This window comes from Mus caroli, unplaced genomic scaffold (genome assembly GCF_978045245.1).
Source record: "Mus caroli unplaced genomic scaffold, Mus_caroli_1 scaffold_1, whole genome shotgun sequence".
In the NCBI taxonomy this organism is placed as follows: Eukaryota; Metazoa; Chordata; class Mammalia; order Rodentia; family Muridae; genus Mus; species Mus caroli.
The window spans coordinates 116,670,476-116,686,288 of record NW_028227256.1 but is presented as its reverse complement, the minus strand read 5'-3'; the positions used below and the strand labels follow the sequence as shown (position 1 = coordinate 116,686,288).

At 44.8% G+C, this 15,813-nt stretch overlaps 1 protein-coding gene and 1 pseudogene across 1 annotated transcript in view; both read right to left on the bottom strand.

Annotated features, from left to right (window-relative positions):
- Positions 1-15,813, bottom strand: part of CUNH2orf76 (chromosome unknown C2orf76 homolog) — a 65,167-nt gene that overhangs the window by 12,363 nt on the left and 36,991 nt on the right. Inside the window, exons 3-5 of the mRNA XM_021169550.2 lie at positions 11,616-11,666; positions 4,890-4,927; positions 2,774-2,855 (exon numbers count right to left, since the gene is read on the bottom strand). Coding sequence (XP_021025209.1) covers positions 2,774-2,855; positions 4,890-4,927; positions 11,616-11,666 — 171 coding nt within the window. The remainder of the gene's footprint in view (positions 1-2,773; positions 2,856-4,889; positions 4,928-11,615; positions 11,667-15,813) is intronic.
- Positions 8,304-9,145, bottom strand: LOC110299739 (large ribosomal subunit protein eL32 pseudogene; annotated as a pseudogene).

Here is a 15,813-nt window from a genome sequence, read left to right as displayed (position 1 = left end):
GGCCACGGAAGGACACTGCTTACTGGCTTGCTCCCCATGGCTTGCTCAGCCTGCTTTCTTATAGTACGTGGGACCACTAGCACAGGGGGTGACACCATTCACAGTGAGCTGGACCCTCCCACATTGATTATCAATCAAGAAAATGTAGCACAGGCTTGCCCGCAGGGGCCATTTTCTCTCACTTGAGACTCCTGCTTCCCAAATGACTCTAGCTGGTGTCAAGGAGACACAAAACTAGGCAACACAGTCTACGGACCATTTTCAAGGTCATATTTATCACCATTTCCCCTCTGTAGCATCTTCTCTGAGGACACGAACTCATGTTTTTATGAGATGAGAAGATGGCCCAACTGGTAGAGAACATGCTGTCTGAAGTTCTAAATTCCATTCCCTGGGATCCACATGGTGGGAAGGAAGAACCAGCTTCCACAGGTTGTCATCTAGCTCTGTATGGTTACCACAATGCCCATCACTGCACCCCTCACACATACATGCATACATACATATTACACACATGCATGCATACATACATACAAAATTATGTATATTTTTTTGAGACAGGGTCTCACAGTGTAACCCTGGAACTCACTATGTAGACGAGGCTAGTCTCGAAGTCACAGAGATCCACCTGTCTCTGACTTCCAAGAGTTGGGATGAAAGGTGTGTGCCACTACATCCAGCAAGTTAAATAATTTTTAAGAATTATTTATTTATTTTATGAATATGAGTACAGAGTAGCTGTCTTCAGACACACCAGAAGAGGGCATTGGATCCCATTACAGATGGTTCCGAGACACCATGTGGTTGGTGGGAACTGAACTCAGGACCTCTGGAAGAGCAGTCAGTACTCTTAATCACTGAGCCATCTCTCAAGCCCCAAGTAAAAGTATTTTAAAATGATGTTTACATTGTAACATTAATCCATCTAGAATTTCTTTTTAAATAAAAACTGAGTTAAAGATTTGCAATTCATTTCCTAGAAACTCACATCATTTTTTGGCTAATCTATTTCTTTCTTGTTTATTTGCGAGATATTAGCTTTATTTTCTTGTAGTCTTTTCCAGTTTGCATTGGGTTTTGCATTGCATTGCTTCTCATTGGGCTATTCATCCAGTCTCGCATCAATCCCAGTCTATAACATTCATTTGGACTTCAGATTTTAAAGCAAGCCAGGTTTCCTCTGGTTTCTAGAAGTCTCAGTCAGAGAAGTGCCACCTGCTAGAAAGGCAGCGTTTGATACACCAAGTGTCAAGTTAAAAACATATCTCACTGACACAAAATCAACATTCAATACCCATTTAATGGATGACTTTTTCCAAAAGGCAGAAACATTAATTTATTATTTATTCATTTATAGAAGGCTCTCGGCAGTAGTCTAGACTGGTCTAGCACTTGTTATGCAACCCAGGCTGGCTTGAAATCCATGGTCCTCCAGCCTCAGACTCCCAAATGCCAGGATTAAAGGCATTTAATAATCACCACACCCAGAAAGAAGCCATTAGAAATAGTCTCAAACTTGATTTTACTTCTAGGGAACGAGATCCTGGATGAAGTTACAGAAAACAATACAAGCACCAGAAATTACAATTCACAGAGATAGAAAAATGATTTTTAATTTCAAATAACAATAAATCTACAGTATTTATAACACAAACAGGTACTAATTGTAGTAAGTGGCATAGACTTGAGAGATGAAGTTTATGATTTCAGAACCTGCCATTTATTTATTAAAGGGTGTGTGTGTGTGTGTGTGTGTGTGTGTACAAGTGCCCATGCAGATACAAGGGTCTGTGTGCAGAGGCCAAAAGAGGGCATCAGTTGTCAGCGTGCCACCTTATCCCTTGAGACTCAGTGAACCTGAGCTGGGCTGGCAGCCAGCGAGCCCTAGGGACCCTCCTAACTCCACCTCCTACACTACTATGGTCACAAGTGCACACATGGCCACACCCAGCTTTTTTACAGGGGTTCTGGGGTTCAAATCCAGGTCCTCAAGCTTGCACGGCAAGCTTCACTACCTATAGAGACATCTCCCCAGTGCCTTAACCAATTATTTTAAATTCTATTTCATTGGAAAGAGGTGAATTCCTGACCAAACTGAACAGCTTCCCAGCGTAGCCCTCACAGTCCATGTCTCCCACATACTGTATGTGGGGACTCAGGGAGTGTGCACTGCAACCTTAGAGGTGCGTCCCAGGATGCATGTACCTGATACTCAGAACTGCTCACACTCACATACACCAGCTTAGTGAAGGCAGAAGTAGAATAACAGTGACATCTAATGGCCAGGAGTCACACAGCACTTCTATCAAAGAGAACTGCACACACATTCTAGGTTGAAAGGCTAAATCGGGTGATTTTTCCCACTGTACACACCAGGCGTATAGTTTAAATTCCACAGCTTGGCTGGCCCCGAGAGTCTTGAGTGATTATTAGAAGTTATGCTGCGTGTTGTGCAAACAACATCTCATTTCATTATTCTACATTAGTTCCACTAGGTCCATTTCTCTCCAACAGTGCTGTTAGCGGCCCGCAGTTACTGTGCTAACAACCTGTCAATCATTTAAAATGACCCTCGCCAGAGTGCCGGGCAAACCTGAAAAGGACTATTTGCATTTTGCACATATGCAGAGCAAATGCCAGTGCCCTTGGTCAAATGATCACCACACACAGCTTTCTCAGCACAGGGCATTTACTTTGCAGAGATGCTATCAGCCAGGAGGCCTAGCACACAGGTCAGGAAGCCCAGGATCCTCCCCCACTCAGTCCTTCTCACCTACTCCTGAGTCCTTCAGTGTTCTGTCTTCCTTTAGCAGGAGTGTGTCGTCGTCCTCCAAACCCAACACAAGCTCATTTGTCTAAAGAGAAAGAATCCTCATTTGATCAGTAGGCTTGCTCAAGACATCCTGAGGGTGTCACTTGTACGGGGCTAGGGAAACAGTTCATCCAGGGGAGTATTTGCTCTGCAGGGATTAGGACCTGAATTCAGAACCCCGTGCTATGTAACACCAGTGCTGGGGAGGTGGAGATAGGAGGATTCCCTGGAGCTCACTGGCCAGTCAGCCTAATCAAACAGCAAGCAGGGTCAAAGAGGGTAAGTGAGAGACCCTGTCTCAAAAAGGACGGTGAATGGGACTGAAGAGACAGCTCAGAGGTTAGCGCTTGCTTCTCTATAATGAAGACTGGACTTTAGATCCTAACACCAATGTCAAGCAGCTCACATGTAACTCCAGCTCAAATGGATCTAATGCTCTCTTAGGGACTCTGTAGGCACACCCCTACACACTCATGTGTGTATATATATATGCGTGTGTGCATGTGCAAATAACAAACACAGATATTTTTAAAAGTAAGGTGGACAGTGATAGAGGACGTCACCCAACATCAACTTCTGGCCTACCTATGCATGCATGTATACAGGAGGCCAGCATATACACACACCTATGAACATGGACATACAATGCACACACAGCTACTGTATGGAGTCTCAGCAATAATCTAGGTCATGTTGAATTTTACTGTGGTAAAGGGAGAACAGAGTAGACGCAGAGTACAGACCTACTAAGTGCCAATATTGTGCACTAAATGTTACAGACAGGCTTTGGAGTCAAACTAGGATCACTATACAGGTTCCCTCTGCCTAAACTAAAAACATCTCCAAGCTTCAGTTGCCTTGCAGCTAGAGAAGGGGGAAGGAGTGCAGCTTCCTCTTTCCCTGGTCATAGGGGGTGTGTGATGATCAGTCTGGATCCTCAGTGCTAAATAAGCTTTCTGTGTCTGCTGTCACCATGTGGCATCGTCATCAACACAAGAACCTGGGAAGATTTGCAAACATGCAGGCCCAGGGCACGTGGCTCATCAGGGGTGGCATTGGAGACAAGCTCATGATAATGTGACTTCTGAGAGACGCAAACTGACCTTAGGGCCCCAAGGGCACATGTTTAAAAACCGTGCCCAAGTTGACAAGGATTTCAGCCTGTATCTTATTAACTGTTATGTGGTTTGGTGTGACGGTGGATGCTTGTTCTCCAGTGATGTTTACAAATCTAGTCGGACATCAAGGAAAACAGTTTGGAGTTGTTGTCTTCATCTGAACAGCACACAGTGCTACCTGCCAATCAGAATTCAGCTGGTTAGCCGGCTATTCTGGTGCCATGTATGCGTGCTACCTGCCAATCAGAATTCAGCTGGTTAGCCGGCTATTCTGGTGCCATGTATGCTGTGTACGTGAGTGTGCGGGTACACGGGTAATGCAGGCCAGGAGTCAATGCTAGGTGACTTCCTCAATCTCTACTCCTCCTGATTTTTTGCAAAAGGGTCTTTCACTGAACCTAGAACTCACTGACTAGCTGGACTCGCCGGCTGTGAGCTCCGGGATCTGCCTGTCTCTGTTTCTCCAATGCTGATTGCGTGTTTGCCACCACACCTGGCTTCTATGTGAGTATTGGGGACCTAAACTCTGCTCCCCAGGCTTACAAGACAAACACTTTACTGATTAAACAATATCCCAACCCCAGTCTACCCTATTTCCAGAATACATCTGAGACAGACTCAACAGAAAGGTCTCTCCTCTCTCCAAACAGAAGCCCCATATGCCAGACGCCATATCCCACGGCTCATGAACTTCACTCACTACAGACAAAGAGCCTTGGATCTCCCAGCCTCGACTTGTTTCCCCTTTAATGGGAAAGGAAGATGGGGAAAAAAGGGGGAAAAAAGAAAGTAATACTCCAAAAATAAATTTCTAGCATAGGAGATATTTTAGACACAAAGTCCATTTGTTTATTCCCAATTCCAGCAACATTTGTGGAGGTGGTATAGCAGAAACTCCACCCATCAGAGATACCCCACCCATCAGAAACCCCACCCATCAGATACACCCCTACACACACCTTTGCTTTGTGAGCTTGATGAAGAATCTTTAGTGTATCTGAAAGAAAAACAAAACAAGTTTTTTCTTCACACAAATGCATCTAAAAATTTCTGCTGTAATTATTAGATGAAAAAAACTGGAAAACCAGAAACCCTTTCTTTATGAACATACCTATTTAAAATATGTTCAACTGTAAAAGATAATGCATTTTAGCAAATTATTCAAAGTATAGGAGACCAGAGGTAGAGCTTAGTAGTGAAGCCTTGACTGGCATATGAAAGTCCTGGTAGGAGGAAGGAAGGACAAAAGGGGGGAAGGGGAGAGGAGGAAACAGAGGAGAGAGGAACAGAGAGGGAAAAAGAGAGAAAGAGGGAGAGAGATAGAAAATATTTTCAATTGATAAGTGTCCAACCCTTTGACATTGAGTGATATGACACTGTCATCTACAAAGTTCACAATCAGAAACCACTGAACTGCAAAACACAAATCACAGACAATTTGATAATATTTTGAGTAAGTGTCACTTTTGTATTGGGCCTCACGAGGCCTGTGGGTCAGACATGTGTGTATGGGTTCAAAGTTGAGGCCTTTGGCATGGAACAATGGAACACCGGAAGTCGGAAAAGCAAACACATAACTCCATTTTATCTTCTATAGCCACTAAGAGCCAAGAGTGAACAATTATATATTTTTAAAAATCCATAAATAAATCTTAAATTAAGTGAACAACCAGGCATGGCAGTATACATCTTTATTCAGGAGATAGAGGCTCAAAGATCTCTATGAGTTCCAGACCAGCTTGGTCTACAGGGCAAGTTCTGGCCAGGGCTGCATGGTGAGACCCTGTCTGTAAATAAAAAAGACACAAGTGAGAAAAGTGGCTTATAAAGACCAATCAGCCCTCAGGGCAGTTACAGGGCCTGCAGGTGAAATGCTGTTACCTTCAGAATTCAAACATTAATATTTGGATTACCTACATTATCAGCGGTCACGTGAGCAGGCCAGTGCCCAAAAGACACCAATATCTGTTATGTCTTTGCGTGTCCATGTGTGTGCACATGTGCGTACAGGTACATGTTTATGTGCCTACATATGCATATACTATGAGTATACGCATGTGTGTACATGTGCATGCATGTGTGTATGGATGCATGCACATGTGTGTATACGTGTTGCAGGTGTTTGTGCATGGAGTACATGTATCTATATGCACACACATGGAAGCCTGAGATCGATGTCCCCTCTGGCTAGCCATGCAGAGTCTTTCACTGAACCTGGAATTCACATACTCTGCTTACTTGGTCCTCCAAGTAAGCAAGGCTGGCTAAGCAGCGCACTCCAGGACCCTGCTGGTCTCTACCTCCTCAATGCTACATCTCCAGAGCCCACTACCAGGCTGGGCTTTCACATGGGTACCTCAGACAGGCAAAGCAAGCTCCTTACCAAATGGGTTACTGTTTAATGCAAAACATATTCTTTAGATTTATTCGTTTTCTATTATATGAGTGTCTTGGCTGCATGGATGTATATGTACCATGTTTGAGCCTGGTACCATCAAAAGTCTGAAGAAGACATTCAGTCTCCATGGAACTGTGTCAAGGATGGCTGTGAGCAACCACATCTGTGCCGGGAGCTGAACCGGGGTTCCCCCGCAGAAGCAGCAAGTACTCTGACTGCTGAGAATTATCTCCAACCCTCGTGTGAAACAAATGCCACAGTGTGCTCAGCCAGGCCGTACTAGGAAGCTACAGTTTTTAAAACGCAGGTCAAACATGTTTTGAGCAGACATTTTCACCAGATTTTTCTCTTCAATAACATTAGCAAAATCAAAGAAAGCAAAGAAAAATGTCCCTTCTTCTACAGTAACATCATCCCTCATCCTCACTTTGGGGTGATCTGTTTGCTTTTTGCTTTTGCCTGGTTTTGGTTTTTGTTTGTTTAAGACAGGTCTCAGTTTCCCCCGGGGCTGGTTTTGAACTTGCTCTGCAGCCAAGGCTAGTCTTGAGTTCCCGATTCTCTTGCTTCTAGCTCCCCAAGTGCTGGGATTACAGACATGTTTATTTTGACTCCTTAAAAAAAAAATCCCCCAAACCACCTTATTAACAAAACATCTTTCTTTACTAAAACTTCCTTGAGCAGTGCAATTTTATAAACACACTATTATGGGGCTAGGGAGACTGCCTGAGGGTTAGCGTGTGTGGCTCTCTCAGAGGATCAGGACCCACTCGGGTGGCTCATGACTATCACCTGTGACTTAGCTTCAGGAGATCCAATGCTTCCCTCTAGCTTCCACAGGAATATACACACAGAGACAGAGCAGACAAAAATAAGATACATCTTTTTTTTTTTTTTAAGATTTATTTATTATATCTAAGTACACTGTAGCTGTTTTCCGATGCACCAGAAGAGGGCATCAGATCTCATTACAGATGGTTGTGAGCCACCATGTGGTTGCTGGGATTTGAACTCCGGACCTTCAGAAGAGCAGTCGGTGCTCTTAACCACTGAGCCACCTCTCCAGCCCAAGATAAATCTTTTAAAAATATATAAATAGTGGTTGTGAAGGTTGCCCAGCACGTAAGAACACTGCTTCTCTTGCAAAGGACCAAGGTTTGCTTCCTGGTTCCATGCACGCACATGCTGGTTCACAACTGTCAAGAACTCCAGTTATGGGAAGTCTGACAAACTCTGCTGGCTTCTACAGGCACAGCCTGCACGTGGTACACATATATACGCAGGCAAAAACTCATACAAATAATCACACCAACAGAGCAAATGGGGTCGAAGTGCTTAAAATAAATAGCATTTTATATTTGTGGAGTATTTAATATGCTAGCCCATGCATTGTTAAATTTCACACTGCCTCAAAAACACACAATGATTGCCAGGTGCTATGACACACCGTTTTAATCCCAGCACTCAGGAAGCAGAGGCAGGCAGATCTCTGTAAGTTTGGGGCTAGCCTGGTCCATATAGTGAGTTCTGGGCCAGTTGGGGCTACATTGAGAGGCTCTGTCTCAAAAAAAAGCAAATAAACAAACTGTAAAAGTAACTTTTATTCACCAGATGTAACTGTTGTCTCAGAGGCTTACTAAAATAAGCTCATCCTTTCTAGCTCTTTCTGAACTCTGGCTGGCTGGTCCAAATCAGCAGTTCAGGCCTAAAACTCCTCTCTGAGCCGACCAATTCAAACTGGCTTCTCTCGGCTTCTGAGTGAATTCCTCTGAGTGGAAAAACTGCTTCTGAACTCCATGAACTGAACTGCTGTGAACTGAACTGACTCTCCCTGCACAGTTTCTTTTCTTTTCTTTTCTTTTCTTTTCTTTTCTTTTCTTTTCTTTTCTTTTCTTTTCTTTTCTTTCTTTCTTTCTTTTTTTTTTTTTTTTTTGGCAGTTTTTGTGATTTTATTTAAACACAAAACATGCCAAGCCATCTACTCATTTTCTTCGCTGCATAGCCTGGTGTTGGGATTGGTAACTCTGATGGTCATCTGTGCTGCTCTTTCTACGATGGCTTTTCGGTTCTTAGAGGACACGTTGTGAGCTTGTTGCACATCAGCAGCACCTCCAGCTCCTTGGCATTGTGGACCAGAAACTTCCGGAAGCCGCTGGGCAGCACTGCTTGGTTTTCTTGTTGCTCTGGTAACCAATGCTGGGCATCAGGATCTGGCCCTTTAATCTTCTCCGCACCCTGTTGTCTCTGGGTTTCCGCCGGTTTTGCGTAATTTTCACATATCAGTCTGACTGGTGCCTGATGAACTTCTTGGTCCTCTTTTTGACGATCTTGGGCTTCACCAGAGATGAGAGGGCAGCCATGATGCCGCAGAACAGATGGCAGCCACCTCGTAGGCAGCACCGAGGAAGAAGCTCCCAGCACAGTTCTTAAGTAGCCTCTTTCCTGTCTGTTATCATGAGACTTGGGTGTATCCTATCTCTGATCATTCTGTTAAATCGTTCTCTGATTTGTCACTTTGTGTGCCCCTGAATTAGACATCATTGTTTGGGATTAAATGTGTGTGCTAAGGGCATTTCTTTGTTCAGTCGGATTACACGGACCTAGGTCTCTGGATGTGATCCCCTGCCAGGGTAGTCATGTTGCTGGATTAGAATTATTCTACTACAAACAAACAATAAATATAATTTTAAAACTCCCACACATGTTTAGCATCTGCAATGAATATAAAGTCAGGATTACTCTGGGTCCAAATGTATGGTGGCTGAGCCCCTGGGATGAATAGCTGAATCAACAGATGTAGATGCTAATTAAATGGGAGGGTCTCAGAGATTGCCAACTCTGGTGGCTGTAAGAGTGGGTGGGCCCTTCACCCAACAGACGACAACCAGCAGAGAGGAGAGCTGACACTGTCCTCTAACACTCATCAGCACCCAGTGCACTGTCCTGTCCCCACAGGTCAGACAAGAACCAGGGGACCAGGGTAGGTGAAAAGCCAGCACCAAGCCTTTCCTAAGCGGGACAAAGCAACTGTTAGACAGCCACACCCACCCCAATAGCCTCTCCACGCCTGTCAGGACCCAGGGCTTCTGCAATTCCTCCCTGTTTTTCTGCCAGTTCCCCTGAATATGCACACATGCTGTGATGCAATGGGGTTAATGAGTCAGTAATCCAATGATGCATTTTCTACCCCAGTGAGTCTCTGATGGTTACACTAGCTTATTTTATATTGTTGTGGTGCATATGTTTGTGTGTATGTATGTATGTATGTTTGTGTACACAGATATGTAGGATTAAGGTTAGGGTTAGGGTGTGAGTGTGAGTGTGAAAACCAGAGGGCAACATCAACTGTCTTTCCTCAGGAGTCACCCAAGTTTATTTATTTACTTTTGAGACAGAGTTTCTCACTGGCCTTGGGTTCATAGATTACATAGACTGGTCTGGCCAACAAGGCCCAAGAACACATCCCCGTCTCTACCCTCTCAGCGCTGGGATTATAAACGTGCTGCTGTGCCTAGCATGTTTTCCATGAGTTGGGGGTAGTGAACTCAGATCCTCAGTGCTCAGTAAGCACTTTACCAAGTGAGTGATTCCCAGCCCCCAAGCTCTGCTTTACTTTAAAATTTATCTTTTGAAAAAGCTGACATTGTACACATTTGCCTACACACACAGACACACACGTGCCATCACACAATACAATATGCAAAAAAGGGAAACTATATGTAATTTGCAGGTGGATTGAAGGCTATGATTTTGAGATTCTATTCAAGGCAATCTCCTTCAGAAGTGGTGAAAGCCACAATTGAGAAATTTCATATTTACCTCAATCACACTTCTTATTCCTTTCTCTGCTTCAATGTTGAGTATGTAAATGCTGCGGGTCTCATAAATCAAAGCACTTTCCACTCAGGGCCTCCGTCTTCTGCCCGCCTGCCTCTGCGACCTCACAATTAGACTCTGGGTATTAAAATGCAGGCACACAGAGATTGTAATTTCGAAAGATTGTAGGTCATCTGTTGCCCTATCAGATGGGAACGGAATGAAAAGCCACTCTGGAAAGTGACTTAAGGTTATAAAACATTTACACTTTCAAATGTCTGCACTAATTAGCAGAAATCTTTACTGGGTGCTTTGTTATTTTCAAGCAGGGTCTGAAACCCAAGTTTGATGAGTGCTTCTCTACTATGGATGAGGAAGCAGATGGTCTTATAACGCTATGACACAGAGCCTCGGCTTCAGTGTGTGTGTGTGTGTGTGTGTGTGCCTGTGCACGCGCTCCCGTGTGCACATGCGTGCACATACATGTATACCAAGGCAGAAGATGACATGTGACTGTCAGTTCTCTCTTTCCATTATTTGTGGGTCCCAGGGATTGAACTCAGGTGGACAGGATAGACCACAGGTATCTATCTCTACCTGCTGAGCTATCTTACCAGCCCTTATCTATCTACTCCCTTATTTACTTGTAAGACAGGTGTCATGTATCCCAGGCTGGCCTTTACAGCTTGCTTTATAGCTAAGGATGACTTTGAGCTTCGTGTCTCCACCTCCCAGGTGCTAAGGGACTGTCCACCCTAGGCAGCAGTGGCAGGGATCTCAGGGCTGTGTGCATACAAGGTAAGCATTCAAACAACTGACACCCACCCCCCAGCTCCTGCTACTGAATTTTGAGGTCACTACTTGCAACATATAAAACTAGCACATTTAAGTTATTAGCCTTTAAAATGTTAAAGTACCTTTTGAGACGGGGTCATATGTGTCCCAGTTTGGCCTTGAACTCCATATGTAGCTGAGGATAACCTTCCACTTCAGATTCTGCTGTCTCTGCCCTCCGAGTGCTGGACTACAAATGTGCACCACCGTACTCAGTGTTATTCGGGAGAGGGATGAAAGCCAGGGCTTCGTGAACACCAACCGTGCAGTGTACGGATGGAGCCACACTCACAACCCTAAGCGACTTCTTTTAATTCTTAGTCCCTGGCTGGTTTTGTCTTCTCTGATTACTTGATAAAGAAATTTATACACATTTATACTCATTTATACACAGTTTTCCAAGCATGCTACTCCTCACACGCATGCTATTCCCCACACAGTTACAAGTGACTGTCACAGCATGTTATGACTCCTGTCAGTATGATTCCTTAACAAACTTCCATACGTGGAAGCTATGCTTCCTGCCCTCCAAAGTGACTTTATTTATAGTAAATTAATATTCAAACATCACATTTAGATTCATGTCAACAAAAATAATTCAAAATTATGTATCTTTTGAAATAATAAAAAAAATGGTTACCGTATTTGTAATTTCTGAGGGGCGGTGGCAGGCTGGTCCTCAAAGGGACATCTGTAAGAGAAGATGATAATTTTTTTTCATTACAAAATAGCCAAACAGGATTCAGAGTATTTCAGTTCTGCTCTGACCCCTAGTCAAGATTCTTCTTCCTTTCTCCTTTCCTTAAATAAGGTCTGGTATAGTCCAGGCTATATCAGCTAGCTCCGTGTGTGGCCAATAATGATGGGGGACTCTTGATTCTCTGGCCTTTACCTCCTGAGTGCTGGGATTCCCGAAGTGTGTTATCATGCCTGGTTTACACGGTGGTAGGATGGAACTCAAGCACGTCCCCAGTTACACGCTCAGCTGGTCTGAACAATCAGACAAAGTGACGATAAAGCACCATCAAAATCCAGGGGCCATCTACCACAACTAAAGCATCCGTGAGCTGCCGGGCTGGTAGCCACTGACCTGAGAAGTCCCTGAAACTACTGAAAGAACCTTTCCCGGGGCTGGGCAGAAGGCTCAGCCAGAAAAGCACCTGCTGCATAAGCACCACAGGAAATGCCAGAGAACCATGGTCTGCTTGTGTGATCCCAGCACTGGGGGAGGGTGGATCCAGGAGGGCCCTCGGAGGCAGGCAATCATCCTAGCCCAATAAATGAGCTTCAGGTTCAGTGAGAGACCTTTCTCAAAAAAGGAAGGCAGAGAGTGATCAAGGAAAGACATAGACTTCAGGCCTCCCCAAGAATGTGTGCTCACCTAGTGTGCAGCTGAACATACACAAGCATATACCCATACCAACAAACACACAGTCTCACACACACACCACCATACACATGAATGTGTGCTCACCTAGTGTGCAGCTGAACACACACATGCATATATACCCATACCAACAAACACTCAGTCACACACACACACATACACACACACATACACACACACACACACCACACCACCACCACCACCACCACCATCATACACAGGAATGTGCATCTGAACACATGTGCATCACCCATACCAACAAGTACACAGTTACACACGAAATAATAAATGAACAATAGAAAGTATATATGTTGCCATTTGCTTGTTCTTACATAGGGGTGCTCTGCTCAGATGGGGACAAGAGAAGAGAATTTCCATTGTCTTCCAATAGCAGGAACGCATTAGGTTAACAGGGGGATTCTCTGCTGAGTTAAGGAACTGAGGGGTGGCTCTCTGACTAGAGACTGCACAGAAATGACTTCCAGGCAATGGGAGCTGGGGACTGGGCATGGCTTAGTCGGTGGTCTGCTTGCCTAACATGAGTGAAGCTCTTGGTTTGATGTCTAACACGACACAGACCAAGAGGAGTGGTCTAGGCCTGTACTTCAAACAGTTGGGAGGTGAAGGCAGGAGGGTTAGGGGGTCAAGGTCATCCGATTACAAAGTCAGTTTGAGAACAGACTGGGATCAGTGAGAACACATCTCACATAGACATACAGACACACAGACACACACACACACACACACACACAGAGAGAGAGAGAGAGAGAGAGAACAGCTGAGAGGGGAAAGCACACTTTACACAGACAACACATCACACTGCTTCGGGGTGCACACTAACAAGCACAGAGCATGTGCAAAGCAGATGCCATCATAGGATGTGAGGAGAGTGGCTGGATCTCCGTGATCTTCGTCCCAAGAAGCCGCAACTCCACAAGCGCATAAAGACTACCCAGCCAGCTCTAACCCAGCAGCTCTCAACCTTTGTAGATGCTTCCATCCTTTAAGAGAGTGCCTCATGCTTTGGTGACTCCCAACCATAAAGTTATCTTCATTGTTACTGCATAACTTAATTTTGATGCTGTTATGAATCATAATGTAAATATCTGATATGCAGAATATCAGAGATGTGACCTCAAAAAGTCATGGCCCACAGGCTGAGAACTGCTGCTCTAGTCAAAGGGAATCCTCCCATACACCAGCCAGTCCTCAGAGCTGCCAGAAGCATTTGAAGGCAGAGTAACCATCATGGCTGAGAGGAGCCTTAGGACAACTATGGATCTACAGAAAGGCAGGCCAGCTGCTATACATGCCTGCCACACAACTGGATGACCTGAGTTTGATCCCTGGAACTCACGGATAATCTGAAGAAAAGAAATGATTCCATAAATTTGCCCTCTGACCCCACACAGGCCTGCCTCTCCCTTTCTCCCCCCCCCCACCTCTCTCTCTCTCTCTCTCTCTCTCTCTCTCTCTCTCACACACACACACACACACACACACACACACGTGCTCGAGAGGAAACTGGGGGCTATTAAATGCAAAGAAATATGTAAAGATAAAAAGGAAATACTATGGCCTATAGAGATGGTTCAGTCAGCAAAGTTCTTGCCATATACACATGAGCACCCAAGTTCAATAACCAGCATCCCTGTAAAAGGAGAGTGAGCTAGCACAGGGGAAGAGCCTGGGGTATCCCTGGGGTACTGGTGAGCTAGTCTAGCCTGGCCACTGAGCGTGAGCCAGCACAGGGGAAGAGCCAGGGGGATCCCTGGGGTACTGGTGAGCTAGTCTAGCCTGGCCACTGAGCTCTAAGCCAACCAAGGAGAAAGCCTATCTCAAACAAATCAAAAAGAGGGTAGAGCGCTGGAGGGCTGGCTCAGTGTGCTTAAGTACACACACTGCTCTTGCAGAGGACCAAGCTTCAGTTCTCAGCACCTGCATTAGGTGGTTTGTAACTGCCTGTAATCCCAGTTCCAGAGATCCAACACCCTCTGGTCTCCATGGGCAACTGCTACACAAAATGGACATAAACACACGTACATATAATAAATAACCCTTAAAAAAAAACAAGACCAAGGTGGCTATCCAAGGGCGACCTCTGACTGCCACATGCCCATATGCATACATGAACACATACCATCATGGACATGCACACACATGCCAAATACAGGAAAAGGAAAAAACTTAGGATAGTGAGGTTGCAGCGCCCCCTCAGGCTGCCTCGCAAGGCAGCATCACCAGGAGTAATAGGATGTGAAGTAACTCAGAACTCAAAAGCTGGACAAGCCATTCATCACAAAGAATGACCTAGCATTCACAAGTAGGATTTGACATCTTAGAAATACCAAATGCTTCCAAATCAAAGAACATGAGAAATCTCACCTCATCGATACGATATTTTCTGCACTCTTGATTCTATTACAGAAAACTGCTCATTTATAGAAGGAAATGTATCATGGTATTTCTATAATAAAAATATATGATTAAGTGTGTAGGAGGCTGAGGCAGGACCACCTGGGTGTGGTCTCAATATATGTGAACACTTGGTCCCCAGCTGGCTATAAGACCTTTAGGAGATGGGGTTGCTAGAGAAAGCGGGCCACTAGGAGTAGACCTCAACAGCAAGCACTCATGTGCTGAGCCATCTCATTGTCCTGACCTTCCCTGAGTCAGGTCCCTCCCTCATTAGTCTGGAACCCATAAGGCAGGCTATGCTGGCTGGCCAGAGAGCCCCAGGAATCCTCCATCCTCTGCCTCCTCCACCCTGAGATTACAAATGTACACTACCACGTCCGGCTTCTTCACCTGAGTGCTGCGGGCTGATATCAGATTGTCAGCTTGCACACCGAGTCCCTTAGCAACTGAACCATCGTTGCTACTAAATTCCAGCCCTGTATTCTTAATTTCTTTGTTCTTCCTTTCTTCACCTTTATAATGGGGTTACTACCAATCCTGCTCAAACGGGAGGCTAAAAGGGAGAGAGGAGACAATCTGGCCAAGATTCTTAACCCAGCCCCTGACCTACAGGTGAGGCTAGCCCGTGTTATTACTATCCCAAAACTCTTCAATATCAAACTAGATGACCCTTTGTATGAATTGGTGGAGCCAGATAATTTCATTTATGAATTTTATGTGCTCGTGTGCATGCCAACCTGCTTGTGCTCATACATGCAAATGTGTGTACCACAGTGTATACAAATAAGTTGCAAATATGTGGCCCCACCAGCCAGAGTTCTTCAGAACCTTGAACCAGATGAGAGTTTTGGACACAGAGTCCACAACTCAAAAGAGTCCATACCCTAAAGCTCTCCTGTTTTTCAATTGTTTGTTTGTTTTTGACACCAAGTCTCTGTGACACAAACTCCCTAAGTAGCTGAGGGTGACCTTGAACTCCTGATTCTCCTGCCCCAACCTCCTGAGTGCTAGCATTACAGATGTGCACCACCTC